General features: G+C 45.6%; 4 protein-coding genes across 4 annotated transcripts; all 4 read left to right on the top strand.

The window, feature by feature from the left end:
• Positions 1-3,005: 3,005 nt before the first annotated feature.
• On the top strand, positions 3,006-6,587 carry LOC101767152 (protein ENHANCED DOWNY MILDEW 2). The gene is made up of 8 exons (XM_004960705.3): positions 3,006-3,127; positions 3,231-3,362; positions 3,665-3,711; positions 4,835-4,934; positions 5,025-5,138; positions 5,388-5,635; positions 5,726-5,842; positions 5,931-6,587. The coding sequence occupies exons 2-8, from the start codon at positions 3,267-3,269 to the stop codon at positions 6,214-6,216; spliced, it is 1,008 nt and encodes a 335-aa protein (XP_004960762.1). The 5' UTR covers positions 3,006-3,127; positions 3,231-3,266; the 3' UTR covers positions 6,217-6,587.
• A 2,229-nt stretch (positions 6,588-8,816) lies between these two features.
• On the top strand, positions 8,817-11,797 carry LOC111256720 (protein ENHANCED DOWNY MILDEW 2-like). Its single transcript, XM_022825195.1, has 3 exons — positions 8,817-9,635; positions 11,206-11,252; positions 11,686-11,797. The coding sequence occupies exons 1-3, from the start codon at positions 9,510-9,512 to the stop codon at positions 11,795-11,797; spliced, it is 285 nt and encodes a 94-aa protein (XP_022680930.1). The 5' UTR covers positions 8,817-9,509.
• Positions 11,798-11,883: 86 nt separating this feature from the next.
• On the top strand, positions 11,884-13,858 carry LOC101781058 (protein ENHANCED DOWNY MILDEW 2; the record flags this gene model as incomplete). The annotated part of the gene is made up of 5 exons (XM_022825196.1): positions 11,884-11,961; positions 12,219-12,466; positions 12,584-12,679; positions 12,753-12,834; positions 13,751-13,858. Coding segments are annotated over 5 exons (612 nt in total), but the record flags the coding sequence as incomplete, so codon positions are not given.
• Positions 13,859-15,061: 1,203 nt separating this feature from the next.
• LOC101781463 (xyloglucan galactosyltransferase KATAMARI1 homolog) lies at positions 15,062-16,850 on the top strand. Its single transcript, XM_004963446.2, has 2 exons — positions 15,062-15,565; positions 15,654-16,850. The coding sequence occupies exons 1-2, from the start codon at positions 15,099-15,101 to the stop codon at positions 16,774-16,776; spliced, it is 1,590 nt and encodes a 529-aa protein (XP_004963503.1). The 5' UTR covers positions 15,062-15,098; the 3' UTR covers positions 16,777-16,850.
• The last annotated feature ends 2,320 nt before the right edge of the window (positions 16,851-19,170 follow it).

Raw genomic sequence — 19,170 nt, forward strand, 5'->3', positions numbered from 1 at the left:
AGATGCTTTTGTTGTTGAAGGGTTTAGAAATTGGAATATGAAAAAGAGAATTCATACGCATGTTGGTGCTATCGATAGTGCTCATAGTGAAGCTGAAGAGAAATATAGATTGTTCACGAGACCTAAGGCATCAATCCGTGAATCTGTTGCATCAAACATTGCACAGTTCAAGGCTAAGTATCTAGCTTGCTTGACATGGTCACTTAAGTGCATAAGATTTCTGTTGCATCAAGGGTTGGCTTTTAGGGGTCATGATGAAACAAAGGATTCACTCAACAAGGGGAATTTTTGGGAAATTTTAGCATGGCTAGCAGGAAACTTTGAAGAGGTTAATCTGGTGGTACTAGAGAATGCACCACAAAACTGTCAGATGATAGATCACAAGATCCAGAAACAACTCATTGATGCTTGTGCTCATGAAACAACTAAATTTATCATTGACGAACTTGGTGATGAGTGTTTTGCAATTCTTGCTGATGAGTCAAGTGATGCATACCTACTGGAACAATTGGCTCTTTGTTTGCATTTTGTCAATAAAAAAGGAGAACCAGTTGAGCGGTTTCTAGGTCTTGTCCAAGTTGAAGATACTACATCATTGATCCTTAAAGAAGCAATTCAATCCTTGCTTATCAAATATCAATTGCCCCTATCCAAGGTACGTGGTCAAGGGTATGATGGAGCTAGTAATATGAAGGGTCATGTTAATGGTTTGAAGAAACTAATTATGGAAGAGTCCCCTTCTGCTTATTATGTTCATTGCTTCGCCCATCAACTTCAACTAACACTTGTAGCAGTTGCTAAGGAGAATACTGATTGTGATTGGTTCTTTGGGCAACTTGCTTATTTGTTGAATGTTCTAGGGATGTTTTGTAAAAAGATCTGCATGCTTCGCATTGCTCAAGCTGAATACATGATTGAAGCATTGAAATTGGGTGAAATTGAAACCGGGCAAGGATTGAATCAAGAGATGGGCTTAGCAAGGCCAGGTGATACACGATGGGGATCTCACTACAGAACTGTAATGCATGTTATGTTCTTGTATCCTTCAATCAAGAAAGTTCTCTTTAGGATTGGGAATGAAAGTAAAGGGGCTAAGGCTAATGGAGCTCAAACTATGCTCATAGTATTTAAGTCCTTTGAGTTTGTTTTTCTGCTACACTTGATGAATGAAATATTTGGATACACAAATGACTTGTGCAATGCTTTGAAGATATCGTAAATGCAATGGATCTTCTGGAGTTCACAAAGGTAGAACTGGATGTTTTGAGACAAGATTCTGGATGGTAAGAATTCCTTACCAAGGTCACTTCTTTTTGTGAGAAGCACAATGTTAAAGTTGTTGACATGAATGGGAAGTATATTCCTATGCAAAGATCAAGGCAGTTCTACAGAGGTGCTATTAATTATCACCGGTTCATGCTGATATGTTTTTGGGTGTCATTGATAGACAAGTTCAAGAGCTCAATAATAGGTTTGATGAGGTAAACACAAAGCTACTTAGATGCATGGCATCATTCAGTCCAGCCAATTCCTTTTCTGCTTTTAATGTTGAGAACTTGGTTAAGCTTGCTGGGTTCTATCCACATGACTTTAAATTTCAAGAAATACACCAGCTTCATTTTCAGTTGCACCACTATATCAATGATGTCAGAAATGATGAAAACTTCAAAAATTTGAGAAGTCTAGCAAAGTTGTCTATGATGCTAGTTAAACAAGGAAAGGTTTCTCGGTATGAAATTGTTTATAAACTTCTCAAATTGGTGCTAGTTCTCCCTGTTGCAACGGCTGGTGTTGAGAGGGTCTTTTCTATAATGAATTTGATAAAGAACAAGAGAAGAAGTAAGATGGGGCAGAAATATTTGAATGGTTGCTTGGTCACATTTATTGAAAGGGAATTCTTCATGCAAGCTAAGGATAAGGACATCATCGCTCATTTTCAAAGCATGGCAGAACGGAAAGTTGTCCTATAGCTTGTAAGTTGTAATCTTTGTTACCATTTTGCTGTTTTAGCCTCTATTTATTCCACATGTTGCCACTTTGATATGTTGATCATTAGTAGCTAGACAATTTCAATTTGTGATCAATTTTATTAATCAATGATGCTACCACTTAATTCTGTGTTATGAAACTATAATTTATTCTGTCAAATTTTTTTTCTTGCCATCTCCAATTTTGAATACCCATAGTCCAGATCCTGCGCCCGCCTCTGTAGGGTCGTACTCCCTCCGTTCCAAATTGTAGGTTGTTTGGGTATTTCTAAATTTATAAATTTTGCTATACACCTAGGTATACATTTATGTCTAGATATATAGTAAAAGTTTTGAATGTAGAAATGTCAAAACAATCTACAATTTGAAACGGACGAGTATAATATATTCTCGGAGATGCTGGTACTACTCGTGTGATATAGTATACTACTTGAGATGTTGACAACGCTGATCCACGTGAGGAGAGTAATCTAGTGCAAATCCATTATAATTACTAAGTATACGTGACATTTTCCTAACTCCTACTAGCTCGCTACCACTCTATAAGTACATCCTGCTTCCTTCCATTCTTCTGCACAGCTACAACAGGCAACAAACTAAGTACACAAAATTGAAGCCACTTCTTCCCTGAGACCACCCATCATGGCTGGAGTTGTAGTGCTAACCGGCAGGCAAAATTAATTTACTAAGAAAAGATCCAGCTTGATTCGACAGAGTATGCGAACAATTTCCCTCCCTGATGAGGCCAGCAACGGGATGCTGAATTCCGTGTTCATCGCTGCTCCAAATGGCACATACGTTGGCCCCAAACGTTAGGAACCTCTGATACAAGATAGGTACCACTTGTTCCAAAGAAATTGTTCACATACTCTGTTGAATCAAGCTGGATCAAACTGGGCCTGTGCTGCTGGCTGGCTGCTGGAACTGTGGGCCGTGGGCCTGTTCGACTTGCAAACAATAATGAAACAAACACAACCTATTTTTCCTCCTGCTCCTTCTCGACTCTCCCTCTCCCTCTCTCTCTCTCTCTCTCTCTCTCTCTCTCTCGGTCGGTTTCGGCCTTCCTTTCCTAGCGGCGACGACAGGGCGAGTGGCGCCGCCGTTGCCAGTTCTTCGCCGGCGACGAGCATCCGACAGGGGTATGCCCGCCCATTCCCTTCCCTTCCCTTCCTGCTATTTGTATTCGGATCTGACCATGTCCTGTACTGTGTACGTCCCTGCTTCCCATCTGCGCCCAAGTAGCCTGCACGCCTGATTCTTGTGCGGGGAGAGGAGACCATGGCTCCAGTGGATACCTCGCGGAGCGATCCTAGGAGGCCGGAGAGAGGTGGTGGCATCGACCAAAAGCGCAGTAAGCCCAAGCCACGATATGATGTAAGGGAACAACCACTTGCCTAACAGTTAATTTCTTTGTCAGTTTGGTCGTTCATGTTGATAACTGCTGGGCTGTGGGACTTGCATGAAAATCTCTAGGTATTGATTTGATTAGTGGACTTTCCTCTGGCTTTGTTGTGCGGAATTGTTCATAGCGGAAGCACACGTGCAGGGTTTCTAGTTGCTGCATTAGATTGGCACTGGCTTAAGAAAAAGAATTAGTTCACCGTTTTATATGTTCATTTTCTTCTGGTGTAGTTTGTTTAGTTCACAAAGTTAATGTGAATCTGCTCTTTTTGCAGGGAGATGATTTTTGTGCAATATGTGACAATGGTGGTGATGTAACTTGGTAGGTTTATATTGCTCGTCTCCTTTATGTGCAATTATGATAATTTACTATGTTTCCCAAAGAATTGTTAACAATTGAAAATCTGACCAACTCTATTATCCACTTTCTTTCATTGAATACTCCCACGGTTTCAAGATAATATCAGAGCAGTCTTCAAAAACCTAAACTTGAACCATTAGTTTCTCTTGCGGTACATTGTTTGTAACAAAATCATGACTGTAGGAAAGTAGTTTAGAATATGTGTCTAGTGTTTTCGTTTTTGTATCACAAAACCTACTTTAAATCATGAATCTAGAATCTTGAAATGTACATGCACCATACTCTATTATTGGGCCAGGCCTTCTTCAGACCAAAATTTTCAATCTCGCCATATGCTTCTAACAACATTTGTAATGATAGAATTTGACTCACCAAATAAACAAATGATCTCCTTTTGTGTTGTACAAAGAAAGAGGGTGAACATCAAACAAGACATTTACTTCTGATTTTCGTGCTAGCATTGCACTCAGGATATTTGTGCAGGCACAAGCTAAATCTACTGATTCACACTTACGTGTCTTCAATGTGATGCAAGTAGTTAGGTGAACAATTTGTTTCCGAGAACAAGATTGGGCCTGTTCGCTTTAGCTTATAAGCCGGCTGAAAAGCTGAAACGGTTGATTTTTTGTGAGAGGAAAACACTGTTTGGTGGCTGATAAGCCGGCTAAATAAGCTGAAGCGAACAGGCCGAATCATATATTCTGTTATATATCGTGCTATGTTCAAACAATGCTAAATCAGCATTACAGTTTCCTTTTTTCTTCCTTGCAAACCTTTTAGTCCCAAGCAAGTCGGGGGTAGGCTCGAGATAAAACCCTACAGTGTGACACAATCCCACATTTCCACCAGCTGTCCGATTTCTGTATATCATTGATAAACCTAAACAATGCACAATAAATAGTCTATAATGTCCAGATTCTAGAATGTGACATGAACCTCTAAACATTACCAACTCAACTGCATTGATGTTACAAAATTTCTCATATTTGCTAAGATCAATTATAAAATTTCTGGAGCAACACAAGAGTTAAATCCTTGTTCCATGCTTCATGCGAATGTCTCTTCTTACCTTACTTTTTTTTAGCTGTGATGGTGGATGCCAGAGGTCTTTCCACCTGACCGATGAAAACAGTGAACGATCTAGGTGCAGATTAATCCTTGGGCTAACCAAAGAACAGGCAGAGGTATCTATTGAGTTGCCTATTACTTTAAATTTGCATCTGCTTTTGTATGTCTAAAATTGACATAGTGATATTTTTCCATTGATAATTCAGATGATCCTTGCTGCTGATGATAAAGATTTTATATGCAAGAACTGCAAGTATAAGCAGCATCAATGTTTTGCTTGTGGAGAGTTGGAATCTTCAGACTTGTCATCTGAACCTAAGGTAGGCCTGCCAGAATCCTGCTTCTAGAGTTATCCTGTTTCTTCGAGAGTTTTGTACTTAATTTATTTTGAAAGATTTGAAGAAATGGCAAACAGTATTGCTTAGAGATTAGGTAAAAGAAAGAAAGGAAACTTTTCTTTTGGTATAGGAAAAGAATGCACATATGCTTAAAATGTTCAAGAAATTCCTTTACCTGCATGTTCTCATTTGAATATATTTAAATCTTTGCCTTTCTGCTTGACTTGTCAGGTATTCCAATGTGAGGTTGATGATTGTGGGCGCTTTTACCACCCTAAATGTGTTGCTAAACTGCTCTACCCGGAAAGCAAACTCGAGGCCTCATTTTTCGCTGTCCAAGTTGCAGCCAGAGAAAAATTCACTTGTCCTATTCATGAATGTATTGTGTGCAAGGGAGTGGAGAACAAGAATCATAGGAACATGCAATTTGCAGTATGCAGACGCTGCCCAACTACATACCACCGGAAGTGCTTGCCAAGGTTTTCCTTCATACTCCTGTCCCTTTCTTGTTATGTTCTATTGGTGAAAACAGGATTTTCTTTTCCTTACAGTTCATACATTTTTTCCAGTAACATCCCCTTTGAAACGAAGAAAGGTCCCAATGGCTACATGCAAAGGGCGTGGGATGAGTGGGAGGGACCAGATGGACATGTTATTCCTCGTGATCGTATTTTGATCTACTGCACGTGTGTTTATTTGCGCACCTTGCTTCCGGTTGGCTATTGTCATCAGCTACCACTCCAGATTTATTGTGTTTGTTGAAATCTTTTGCAGGAAGCATGAGATCATAAAAAAGTTAGGAACTCCCAAGAGGAATCACATCATCTTTCCAGATGTCAAAAAACTCCGTGTACCCAAAAGGCTTGTAGATCCACCTAATGAAAAAGGTATACCTGAGGAAGAAGTGCTCAAGAACGCCTCACCTGAACCATCTCAATCTCCCCCGGCAGTTGCAAGTGATCGGAATCAGTGCTCCTGTTCTGGGCCCTTCGACTCATTTGCACCAGAATCCTTGTTTAGGCATCCATATCCAGGAACTTGTGGTTGGCTTGGTGACTGACCATCTGGCATCCCTCACCCTCCCTTATTAATAAACCTAACAGTAATATGTTCTTTGCAAAGTGCATGTAAATGAGTAGCTTGCACATGCTTCAGACTACCTGTTCTTTCTGTTGGATTAGTTTGGAAAGTTAGTGTGACATCTTGTGGAACTAGATTGCCATAAGCTCAATGATTGTGCCGCAAGCTAAAGATCCTGGTTATGACTTAGAATCAGAGGTTTTCAGATATTTTTATAAATGCTCATATGATGGCAAGACTGTAATGTGTCATTTTTATTTGGCAAGCCTTTCAAGATACAACCCTGCCTACCTGCCAATAATCACTGTGCTGTATGATCAATGAGAAACATCTGATCATATCCTTTCTCAATGCTCGTTGACGATATTGCCTTGCTGTTGTGTGGTACAAGCTTTAGGCTGGAGGAGCTATCCCTCAGTCTATCGCGAATTTGATTTCTGATTGGTTTACTACTTTCCTAGAAATTTAGGATTTACAATCCAGTGTTACTGCAGCTCTGGCAGGTAAGGGCTACGGAGAAAGAAGTTCTCACATCAGCAGAAATGGTGGTTGCTGCAGTAGCGAGAACATTGTTGTTGTGGCCTTGTGGGTGGGTAACAGAGGGGTGTGTTTTTAATCTTTTTTTTTTTTGGTGCACAAGAAGTTGAAGGAATCGTGTTGCAAACTAGTGGTTGAAAGACTACATGAAGAAAACCGAATCTAATAATAGGTAACCTGGTGACCTAGCCTGATGTAACGAACTAGTTTGGTGCACTTTCAATGAAAGCGTGGATGCACTGATGCCTTGTCAAAAATCTTGAGCAAAATGATGTGAAGTGCTGCAAATTTCTTCAATGTTACGTGAACAGCAAAACAGTAGGATGGGGGACTATTACTCCTCCAATAAGACAATAACACATGATGTTTCAGGCGAAAAAAAAAGCTTGTTTTCCTTTTCTGAAGCCACGTGTATTGTCAACTGGAATTAGTAACTTATTTCTTTACTATTTGTAAAGCACGCAAGCATTCTGTCACTAATTTTTTTGTTTGGTCCAATTCTTAGTCACTTTAGCTCAATAACTCTGAGTATTGAACGGTAAATATTGACTGGTGGACCCTTAGTCACTTTAGCTCAATAACATATCGAACGTTGATGAACTAATTTTGATTGCGGTATGCCACTTCTATGCTACATAGTTATACTTCAAAAAAAACAATTTTTTGGCATAGTTCCATTAGTCAAGATCAACGGTGACGAGTAAATGAAGAGAGGGAGTATTGATGAACTGATTCAGCTTTTTTTTTCTTTTTTTGAAACTTTAAACCGGCAGGAGCACTGCCATATCATGTAAAAAAGGAATAGAGAGTTCAAAGGTTACATTAAGCCGATTACATATTCAATATTAAGCTCACAACTTAGTGAGTGCAGTACAATAAACATTTAAACTATGTAAGAGCCGGAGCTCCACAAGCACGTTGTCGAAGGCCAATTTCTTCCTTGATGAAGGTGGCAACTGTCTGAGGCGTTGCTAGGACTCCTCTGAAAATCCTTCTGTTTCTTTCATTCCAAAGATTCCAACATGTGTAGATCATCACCGCCGCCAACGATCTTCTTTTTTCTTTTGGCGCCTCTTGTAATGTTCGGCGCCACCATTCCTGTATATCGTCATCTGTCCGCGGCAAAGGGACCATTTGATTTGTCCAAGAGCGAATTAGTTGCCAGACTTGTATTGCAAAAGGGCACTGGATGCACAGATGGACTGCCGTTTCAGGTGCTCCCTGGCACAGAGAACAAACATGATTGCATGGCCAATTTCTTGAGATCAGTCGAACTGCAATGAGAATTCTACTTTGTAACAAAAGCCAGGCAAAGAACCTATGCTTTCCCTCAGCTTGTGCCTTCCAAATTGCTTTGGCCTGGAAGCTGCAAAAGGACCCCTTAAACTGAATGGCATAAGCTGATTTGGCACTGTAGTTTCCTGATTGTGTCCACTTCCACGCAATGTCATCCTGACTATCATTGAGGCTTATGTCCTGCAGCAACCCCCAGAGGTTTACAAACTCGGCAAATTCAGCAGCAGTACTCATCTTCCGTAGCCCCCTCATCCAATTGAAATCAATCAATTCCTCGCTGACCTTCCTGTGTTTTCTCCAAGCCAACTTGTATAAACTTGGTGCAAGATCTCGTGATGCCTGCTCATTCAGCCATGAAGAGCCCCAAAATTCCGCCTTCTGTCCATTTCCAAGATGTACTACCGTACTGGCTTGAAATAGTTGGAGGTACAATTCATTTACAGGTGCTTCATTCCCAACCCAAGGCCGATCTGGTTCTTTCCACTGAAACCACACCCATTTTAGCCTCAAAGCTCTACTGAATCTTTCCAGATCAAGAGTGCCAAGCCCTCCATATTCTTTAGGTCTCTGAACATTTTCCCATTTGACCAGGCAATAACCCCATTAATTTCAGGTTCTCCCTTCCAGAGGAAGATCAGCTTTTTTTTTCGAGCTTGTCAAATTATAAACCTAATATTATTTCATCCATTTCTGCTTCTCGACAGGTCTTTTGGGTCTCGCAAAGAGTCATATCCTTAAGAAATTCTCGATTTTTGACTCAAATTTAGACCCAAATCTTCAGAGGGATTCGAATCCTACACCTGGTTCCATTTCCCAAACAGGCCATAAAATCCAACCGGTTAATCTTCCTCGAATCCTCGTCCAGGACAGCTGTACAGAGACGTACAGGCGGCGTTTCACAAACAGTGTCCATCCACTGCCGCCGCCGAGAGCTCTTTCTCTCTCGCGCGCGCCATCCGGATGCACGGAATGGAGCATCCCGGATGTTGATTCCATCCCTTGCTGGTAAGGAATCCTGCTCGAATGGATCTTTGCTGCGAACAATCGTGTCCAAATCTCCCTTTCTCCGCACCTGTTAGTGCCGCAATTCTTCACCATGGTTGGGGTTCGATTCGATTAGGACCGTCGCTGATCCGCGGGTAGATGCTGCTGCCGTGCCGTCGATCGATCTCAGCTGATGCCATAGGTTTTGTGGATCCATGTGCGGGTGCATTTTGTTTTCCAAAACTTAGAATTGGGGGTTTAGCCGTGGATGGATGCCCCCAGCAGCGCAATGCAGTGTAGCGAGCGGTGGTTGGTTCTGATGATTCTTGTTGGCTTAGCAGAAATTTGTTGTCTTTCGTGGATTGAGGAGAAACAAGCTGGGGTCTCATCGGTCCGTCAGTAGCTCTTACTGGGAACGAGTTCATGTTCTTGGCATCACACCTGCCTGCCTGATAAATGGATTGTGAGGGGAGACAAGCTATGGATGGAGTAGAGAACTCAGGCCGTGTGCGCCAGACACCAAGAAGAGCACGTGACGTCAAGTGGAAGAGCAAGAAGAAGCGCAAGGCGCGACCTGAAGATGTAAATGAGCTCACAAACCTGCTATTTTTGTTTCTTCTGTTTATTATTTGGGGAAATAGGTTATGTAGCAGCAGAAGGTTCCGGTTCGCTTTAATGCAACTGAAGCGTGGCGCTGTATTGATTAGGCAGTTTTGCTTGTTCAGCTGGGTATGAGCAAAATGTAGCTAATCAATCTGGAAAAGTGATTTTCCCAAATTCGTCATGTCTCTTGGACGGAGTATTTGCAGATTTCGGTGCGATCACGTTGTGCAGTGAACTTGTCTCTCTTGTTGTGATTTAGATATAACAGCTAGGACAGAAAGGTTGAACTTTTAATAGCCATACTAGATTGACAATGGATTAGGAAAGGAAAAGGTGTATTACTATGCATCAGTGAACATAAAGCACAGTTGTGTTCTTCATGCAAACATTTAGATTCTGATTTTCCTGAACCGTACAAAGTTATGGAGTACCAGTTGTGGGCCTGTGGCTCCATGTCCCGTTACCGGTTGGTAAATATCTGCAAGATGCTACAAATCCTAAGGTAATGTTCTCACATGTTTGGTTATTATGTTTACTGGAGGTGGCTAATTATGTGGTTTGTGGTCCCTATCTCTATGGACACGATGAACTTTTCACCTTGTTCTAAGTTGACTTGAATGCCTCCAGACTAGTTGCTAATTACATAGTTTGTAGACTGCCATGTCTGGTCTGTTCAGTAAAAGTAATTGTAGATGCTAAAGACCTGAATTTGCTGGCTGTGGATGCTTCTTTTTAGAAGATGATATTCGGTTTATGCTACCCCATGGTGACAAAAAGAATATTTTGAATGATGTTTTTTAGAATATCTTTTAAGTGGATTGCAGGCTGAAAAAAAAACCTGCAGATAACACCACATCTAAACTAAAATTTCTCTTTGAACCACTGCATCTATCACAATGAATTTTGTTAGGCACCCATCCTAAAACGATGCAAGAGCTCTGAGATGGCAGTCAGAATTGTCCAGCAACATGCATGACATAATTTGGACGTGCTTGATTGAGCTGAATATCATGTCATCCCAAACAAAGGTGTAACATGAAAGTGCCATATGTGGTCACGCCCTCCCCCCAAAACTCCCAAGTTCTGTCCTTCTAGCTGTTATCCTACCTGGACAACTCTGGTTGCCATCTCAGAATTTTCATGAGTTTGTCAGGACAGGCATAAGACACCGGTGTTACATGAACACAGATGCGGGTATCCAATTCGGCACTTTTTTTTGTGGACACGCCAATATACATACCACTAGGAATCTGACACAGGATCGGGGTGTCTGACTTGGCAAAAAAAAAAAGGATATGGGTGTCCGGTAACGCTGTATGATGCTAAACCTGGAGCAAAGTGGAGTGATTAAAAGGTAGAGTTCACCCAAAGTGGAGTTTTTGTTTTTAAAAGTCTTGTTCATTGCACGGACAGATCACCACATATTCTTTTGAAAACTTATGAGATTTATTGTCTTCTCTAAATAGTAACCTTTTTTGCATGTTCCTCTTTTTCGCTGGTGTAAATCTTCCAATTTCACGACATTAAGATTAATCTGCTCTTTGTGCAGGGAGATGATGTCTGTGCAATTTGTGATGATGGTGGCTACGTAACTTGGTAGGTATTCTGATAATGAAGTTTCAGTGGTTTGGCTTCCTCTCCTTTATACGTGCAGTGAATTATTGTTTTCAAGAATAAACCATATCTTGTATAAATATTAAAATTGAGTTCAAACACTGAGTCACTGACACATGAGAGTGTGCCACATCATCACATTTCTCCCAGCTGTCCTGTCCTATTTCCCATCCAGTGGATACAGATAGACGTAAACAATAATTTATAAAATCCCCATTTTGGAAAGTGCCACAAATGATGCATTAAATTGTTTGTGAAGTCTTGGACTTGGAATGTGTTACATGCTTATAAAAATATTCCCATCAATTGTATTAATATTTTTTTGTTTTTACTGAGATAAATAGATTTCTGCAGCAATGTTTTGGCTTGAATCCTATTTCCATGCTTATCACTTCTTTCCTTGGCTTTATTTCAGCTGTGATGGTGGATGTCTGAGGTCTTTCCACCTAACTGAAGAACATGGTGAGGGTTCAAAGTGTCCATCCCTTGGGCTTACTAGTGAACAAGCAAAGGTACCTCTTAATTGAGTTGCTGACTCTTTAAATTCATCCTTGCTTTTGTATTTACCAATTGCTTCATGCTTTTCATTGATAACTCAGATGATAATTGATAAGACAACTGCAAGTATAAGCAACATCAGTGTTCTGCTTGTGGATTGTTGGGGTCTTCAGACTTGTCATCAGGAGCTGAGGTAGGCATAGCATCTATGTTTGATTATGTTAACTGGCTTTTGAATTTATATTTTTATTTGGAAAAGATGAAGAAATAACAACTGTGAAAGTCTGAAACAGTGCGTAAAAAACGACAGCTCAATTTCTTGTAGAAAGACAGGATGCACAAGTATATCAAGATTCCTTTTTCCACTGGCATATAATCCAAATGTTTGACGAATTTTATCTATGTGCGTTCTCATCTGAACTCATTGTTAACCACTGCATTTCTTGTCAGGTATTCAAATGTAAGAACTATGCATGTGGGCATTTTTACCACCCTAAGTGTATTTCCGAACTGCGGCACCCTGATAGCAAACACCAGGCCTCCCTTTTCGAGCAGAATGTTGCTGCTGGACTGAAATTCCTGTGTCATGTGCATAAATGTAGTGCATGTCATGGAAAAGAGAATAAGGATGATAAGAATATGCAGTTTGCAGTATGCAGGCTCTGCCCAACAACGTACCACTGGAAGTGTTTGCCCAGGTTTTCCCTTATACTGGAGAATGAAAGAGGCCTCCGAAATCCTCGGCCCTGTTCCGTTGTTAATATCTATTGATTAAACCAGTATTTTCTTTTCCTTGTTTGTCCTTGTTTTTCCAGTGATATCCCCTTTGAAGCAAAGGAAGACCCCAATGGCTACATATTTCAAAGGGCGTGGGATGGCATTCTTCGTGATCAAACTCTGATATACTGCATGTATGATGATTCTCTCACCTTTGTTGGCTATCTACTGCACACAAGTGACTCAATTATGCTGGATCCTTTGCAGGAAGCATGAGATCGTTAAAGAGCCAGGAATTCCCAGGAGGAAACTTATCATCTTTCCTGATGCCAAAAATCCTTTAGGCCCCGTTTGGGTCCAAGGAATTGGAATCTATTTAATGGAGTAGGCTAATTTATGTTGGAATGTGGCATTCCACAACTTTCCAAAGTTTAGATATAAGCCTATCTTAAATTCATGGGGTGGGAGATGGAAATTGATTCTATAGATTATGGTTATTAGATGGAATTCAATTCTTATAGCACGCTCTTAGACTCGCTTCTCTATAGTAGAAGTGCAGCATACAAGTATCTCTCCCATATCACCAACTATAATATACAACTATATTCCACATACAATTATATTAGCTTAATTAATTTGTGTCTAAATTATGATTATTAGGATGGAATTCAATTCCAATGATCCAAACGGGGCCTTAGTGCCAAAAGGTCCTGAAAGTGCACCTAAGGAACAAGATATATTGGTCGAAGAAGAGCTACTTGACCACCCACCATCTGAACCATCTCGAACTCCTCCGCCACCTGCAACCGTCCAGAATCAGTGGTGCTACTCCAATCCTATGGACTCATTTGCGCCAAGTTCCTTGCATACTCGTCCATACCCAGGCTCGTGTGGTTGGATCGATGACTGACCATCCAGCCTATCTGCCCCTTAGAAATACCAACAGCAACAGATCCTTTGCAATGTGCAAAGACATTTTTAGCTTGGGTTTGTTAGATATCAGAAACCCAAGTTGTAGAAAGCCGATACCCTATCCAAGTCGAAGCGATGACTTGCCGGCCCATCAGAGAGGCTATCTCCATGAAAGAGGCTGGGACCAATCCGTCACTGGACCCTTCATCTGCCATGACTCACCGGGCCCACTTTATCATCCACAGGGGATGTGAGTTTGCAAGTAGGGCACAATCCACTCCCATTTTCCATGCAATCACTTCATCCAACAAGGAGAAAAATAAAGCGTTGATAACTTATAATGTTCCATACAGCTCTTATACACACTCCTGGTGCTTTGCACGTGGCACCCCAGGCCGGCCCCAGCTATGAAAGTCAGCGAGAGGATCAGCAAAACCCAAGACACTGTCTTGGACTTGTGAGCATGGTTGAAGAAGCCGGAGCCCGTCGAATCTGCCCCCAAATATTCAATCAACTCCTAGGCCTCTCAGGCATGGAAACAAGAACTTGTAATCATTTTTATAATCTCCATATTAATAGCCACTGGAATCTTTTACACTGATCCTCTGGAAGCCTGCTGAGAATCCCAATGAGCAAATCAGACTGACAACTCAAGTCAATTGCAGGGTAGGGATTTGAATACTGTTGCATGCATAGGAATGCCTCGTAATCTTTGAGAGTTGAAGCACAAGCAAGAACACTGTTGACTGTAGCTTCTGGGAGAAGCCCAGCTTCGTTTTCGGATCTAACGAAGCGTCGGGATCTTTCTGCACGAAATGGAGTGCATCTGAAGGAGACAGTAGGCACACTGTTCCAAGTAAAGAAGTGCACCTGAAGGGAACAGTTCACGCGCGCGCACACTAGATTAGCTGTTCGTCGCGCGATCTTATATGCTCACAGTTCCAACGAAGATCTTAATGGCGTATTCACAAAGGAAATCATAGTTTTTTTTCCATCTTCTTCGTGTATCCAAATATTGTAACTCATCATCTATTTTACATAAAATAATAATCATCTGTAGATCGTACATAGCTCATGTTTCAAATTGTTTTAATAGGGAAAATACAGAGGTACTCTCAATCTCAAACATTGTGCTTCGAATCTTTTAAGTAGCTAACTGCAATATTCTTGCAAAATTCTAATTCCAAAAACTTATGAGCTAGTAATGATATGACCAAATACAACTGCAAAACATCACTAGCGTCTAACAGTAATCTAGTCCACAAGTGCCATGATGTCAGCATGCTCCACACGAGTGGCCATAGATCACACACCACATATAACAATCAATCTACCATATAAACAATCACATGGCCAGCAATTGATTAAAACTGCAGAAACACAGAAGGCACACCAATGAGACCAAAAGAGGGGCAAGGTCAGACTTGGATCCAAACTACTATACACCACTCTACGTACACGCAACAAATACACACAAAAAAACACATAGTTAGGTACATTGCCCAAAGATCTTACACATGCACCACTAGCTAGTTGTATGCAATGTCCATGGTCAAAGGTCACATAAAATAGGGATCAACACACAAGCCCTAGTACTACACACTAAAGGGGCTGTAATAATACTAGCTCATTGCCTTAAGCCTCCATTGGTCCCCCTACTAAAACCCAGAGCAAGCTGGGGAGGAATCCAATCTTCCAGCCATGGAAGCTCACTACCCCAAGTACCTCCTCTACTGCCTCCTCATCGCCGGTTCATGGCTCCTCTCCTGCCTCCTCCACTTCCAGTACCTCCACGTCGCTCTCTCTTCCTCCTCCTTCGCTGCTCCCCGCCGCGCCGCGCTCGTCGTGCTCCCCGCCGCGCTGGACGCCAGCTTCCTCCCCGCCCCCGCCGTCGAGGCTGACGACAAGCGGTGGTCGACGTCGTCGGTGGTGGCGTCGTCGCCTTCGCCGTCGTCATCTCCTCCGCCGCCGCCGTCGTGCGAGGGGCGGTACGTGTACATGCTGGACGTGCCGTCGCGGTTCGACATGCTCAGGGACTGCGTTCCCGGCTCGCCGTTGTTCGACGACATGTGGAGCTGGTGCGCAATCACCGTCAATGCCGGGCTCGGCCCCAAGATTGCCGGCAACGGCAGCGACGGCGACACCGATATCATCCCCAGCACCGGATGGTAAGCTAATAACGCTAGCACATTGGCCATGGTTTTGTGAGACGACCGGAGACGCGGTTGCTGACATGACAAGGTGTATGTGTTGCAGGTACAGCACGGACCAGTACGCGCTGGAGGTGATGTTCCACAACTGGATGCGGCGGTACGAGTGCCTGACCGGCGACCCGTCGGCGGCGACGGCGGTGTACGTGCCGTACTACCCGGCGCTGGAGCTGCACCAGCACCTGTGCGGGTACAACACGACGGCGCGCGACGGCCCGTCGGAGGCGTTCCTGCGGTGGCTGTCGTCGCAGCCGACGTGGGCGGCGCTCGGCGGGCGCGACCACTTCATGGTGGCCGCCAAGACGACGTGGATGTTCCGGCGGGAGCCCGGCGGCGGGGACGGCGGGTGCGGCAACAACTTCCTGGGCCAGCCGGAGTCCGGCAACATGACGGTGCTCACCTACGAGTCCAACATCTGGGCGCCGCGGGACATCGCCGTCCCGTACCCGAGCTACTTCCACCCGACCTCCGCCGGCGAGGTGGCCGCGTGGCAGGCCCGCGCGCGGGCGGCGCCGCGGCCGTTCCTGTTCGCGTTCGCCGGCGCGCGGCGGATCAAGGGGCAGCTGGCCATCCGCGACCGCGTGTTCGACGTGTGCGAGTCCGCGGCAGCGCGCGGCCGGTGCGGGCTGGTGGACTGCAGCCACGGCCTCGAGGGCAGCATCACCTGCCGGACGGCGGCGAAGCTCGTCGCCCTGTTCGCCTCGGCGCGGTTCTGCCTGCAGCCGCGGGGGGACTCGTTCATGCGCCGCTCCTCCATCGACTCCGTCATGGCCGGGTGCATCCCCGTCTTCTTCCACCGGGCGTCCACCCTCGAGGCGCAGTACCGGTGGCACGAGCCGGAGCCGGGGAGAGACGGCGACGGAGGCCGGCGCAGGTACTACGTGCTGCTCAACGCCGACGACGTGCTGGAAGGGAGGGTGGACATCGAGGAGGAGCTGAGCAGGTACAGCGACGAGGAGGTGGCGGAGATGAGGGAGGAGGTGATCAGGATGATCCCGAGGTTCCTGTACAGGGACACCAGGGTGAGGTTCGAGGGGGAGATGAGGGACGCCTTCGACATCACCATGGACGGGGTGATGGACAGGATGAGGAGGATCAAGAACGGGGAGAATGTGGTGTTGAAGGGCTATGACGATAGTGATGAGGCGATGGCTGCCAGTGATTCATGACATTTGCTGAAATTGAGTTCTCTTTTTGTGTACGTGTGTGTTGTTCATGTGATGGTACTAGAGTATGTGTAGCAGTTCTTGTTGTTTGTGTGTTGCTGTGAGCCTGGGATGTAGTGTATGCTAGTTAATCGTATAGCTGCAGTTTGGTAAGACAAAAGAAGGAGGCGATGCTAATAGGCAGTCATCCTCCACATATCACTTGATCTTCTTCATTCAGCTTCTCTCTATCTCCTCTGGTGCCAGCTGCACGACCGGCCAAAGAAACAAGCTTGGTTCGGAGACGGACGCAGCGTGCGGCCGGCCGGAACGCGGCGGCACTCCGGCCAGCCACGGCATGAGGCCGTGCGCGCGTGACAGCCGGGGCCGGGAGCAGGGGAAGCAGAGCGCTTGCCGGCGGCAACCCGAGTGTTAGTTTGTAGAGATGTTGCAGCCCCTCAGCCTCGGCCGGGCCTGGTTGTTCTGTCGCCGCCGCCGCCGACGGGAGCTCTGTACGCGAGCGATCGTACCTCCGATTCGCTGGGAAGCTGAGACGATCAGCGAGCTGCTGAGACAATTCCACGGAGGTACGGATCATGCAGCGAACGGAGACGAGGAGGCAACTCCAGCAGCTGGACGGGACGCTCCAATCCGGCGCGCGTACCTGCCAAGGAAGGGGCTGGCGCCGCCGCCCTTTGCGCCATCTCGATCGATGCGGCGCCGCCGCCGCGGCAGCATCGGTGGGGCCGGATCCAGCTCTAGTTCGCGCGAATTTGACGGAGGCTCGCGTGGGAGGTATGGCGACGGAGCTCGGGGAGAACGCCGACGGCCATGGCGCCCGCTCCAAATCGATCCAGAATTTTTCAAAGAGACCCCTTTTTGGATCGTGATTAATAATCGCGATCCGAATATTTTTCAAAACACCCCCTACTATTTACATATACACCCCTAATTTGGATTGCGACTATTGATCGCGATCCGATTATTTGCAAATGAGCCCCTAAATGTTTATATAAGCCCCTGGCCCGGGTGGTCCCTTTCTCTCTCCATCCTTCCAGCGCCGCCCGCCGCTGCCGCCTTCCGCCATCGTCCCGGAGCCGCAAAGCTCCATCCTGCCATGGCCCGGTGGCACTCCCCACCGGCGCATGTCGTCCAGGAACGCCAGCGCGTCCTAGCGGGCGCGGCGGCGCGCACCGGCAGAGGGAAGCGAGGACCGCGGGGCAGTGGCGCGAGTTTGGGTCCACGAGGAGGTAGGGCATGCAGCGCGGCGGCGGAGGGTCGCCGGGCGCGGCACAGCGCGGAGGTGAGGATGCGGAAGGTGGTGGCGTCGAGGCGCGGCGCGGAGGACGACGGAGGGGGCGACGCGGAGGAACGTCGGGGAGGTCGGAGGGGGCGCGGCATCAGCTCAACTTGCTCACACATCACATGGAGCAGAGATGCTCAACACAAGCACAAACCTTGTCTTCAGAAGGTTTTGTTAATGTTTCCTGTGCCAGCTTCAGAAGAATTATTAGCACATCATATAATTTAGCCATGAAGATGAAGTCATGGAAATTGACATGTATGCAAGAGATTGGGACCTAAATGTATTAGTGACCTCCGCCGTCTGGATGGAATTACATGATGGCATTCGTGGCAAAAAAAAATCAATGTGAAATGATCCACGCACACATATGTTAATTATTCAATCGCATGATAAAACTATTTATTTTATTTCAAATATTTTCAAATTACTCCCCTATTATTTACATGCAACCCCTAAATTGGAAATAGTCAGCGATCCAAATATTTTCAATGACCCCCTAATTTGGATTGGAAATATTATTTACATGGCCTTCGAGCCGTCCAGTCGAGCTTGTGCGGGCCAGATGCAGCGCAGCTCAGCTGGCCTACTCAGCCAGGCGCGGGGTACGACCGGCCGCAACGACACGCTGACCACGGGCGGCAAGCTCTGGATCACCTACGACGGCCGCCTCGTCTGAAGCGGCACCGACGGCCAGGACAGGAGCGTCGCCGCACCGGCCGCGGCCATGCGCGACGATGGCAACTCCGTGCTCTACGGCGCCAACGGGACCGTCGTATGGTCCACCTTCGCGGCGCCCACGGACACCCTGCTCCGCGGGCAGGAGCTCGCGCCCGGCGATCAGCTTTTCTCCGGCGTCTCTGCCACCAACCAGGCCAACGACGGCAACCTCATCATGTAACCCGTGCAGACGGAGAGCGTCGCGGCCGCCGCGTACTGGGACACCGGCACGTTCCAGATCGGGTTCCACCTCACCTTGCGCCTCAATGCCGCCGGCGTGCTCTACCTCACCAGCAACAGCGGCAACTACACCAAGAACCTGACCAATCCTGGGGCTCCGGAATCAGCCGTCGCCGTCCTTGTGGCGCCTTCGGGATCCTGGAAGCTCCGTTCAT

This window comes from Setaria italica, chromosome III (genome assembly GCF_000263155.2).
Source record: "Setaria italica strain Yugu1 chromosome III, Setaria_italica_v2.0, whole genome shotgun sequence".
Classification (NCBI taxonomy): Eukaryota; Viridiplantae; Streptophyta; class Magnoliopsida; order Poales; family Poaceae; genus Setaria; species Setaria italica.

Coding starts and splice junctions, on each gene's coding strand:
- LOC101781463 (XM_004963446.2), top strand. CDS start 15,099: ATGGAAGCTCACTACCCCAAGTACCTCCTCTACTGCCTCCTCATCGCC. Junction 15,566..15,653: donor ATCATCCCCAGCACCGGATG/GTAAGCTAATAA, acceptor TATGTGTTGCAG/GTACAGCACGGACCAGTACG.
- LOC101767152 (XM_004960705.3), top strand. CDS start 3,267: ATGGCTCCAGTGGATACCTCGCGGAGCGATCCTAGGAGGCCGGAGAGA. Junction 3,363..3,664: donor AGCCCAAGCCACGATATGAT/GTAAGGGAACAA, acceptor CTCTTTTTGCAG/GGAGATGATTTTTGTGCAAT. Junction 4,935..5,024: donor TAACCAAAGAACAGGCAGAG/GTATCTATTGAG, acceptor TTGATAATTCAG/ATGATCCTTGCTGCTGATGA.
- LOC111256720 (XM_022825195.1), top strand. CDS start 9,510: ATGGATTGTGAGGGGAGACAAGCTATGGATGGAGTAGAGAACTCAGGC. Junction 9,636..11,205: donor GCAAGGCGCGACCTGAAGAT/GTAAATGAGCTC, acceptor CTCTTTGTGCAG/GGAGATGATGTCTGTGCAAT. Junction 11,253..11,685: donor GATGGTGGCTACGTAACTTG/GTAGGTATTCTG, acceptor GCTTTATTTCAG/CTGTGATGGTGGATGTCTGA.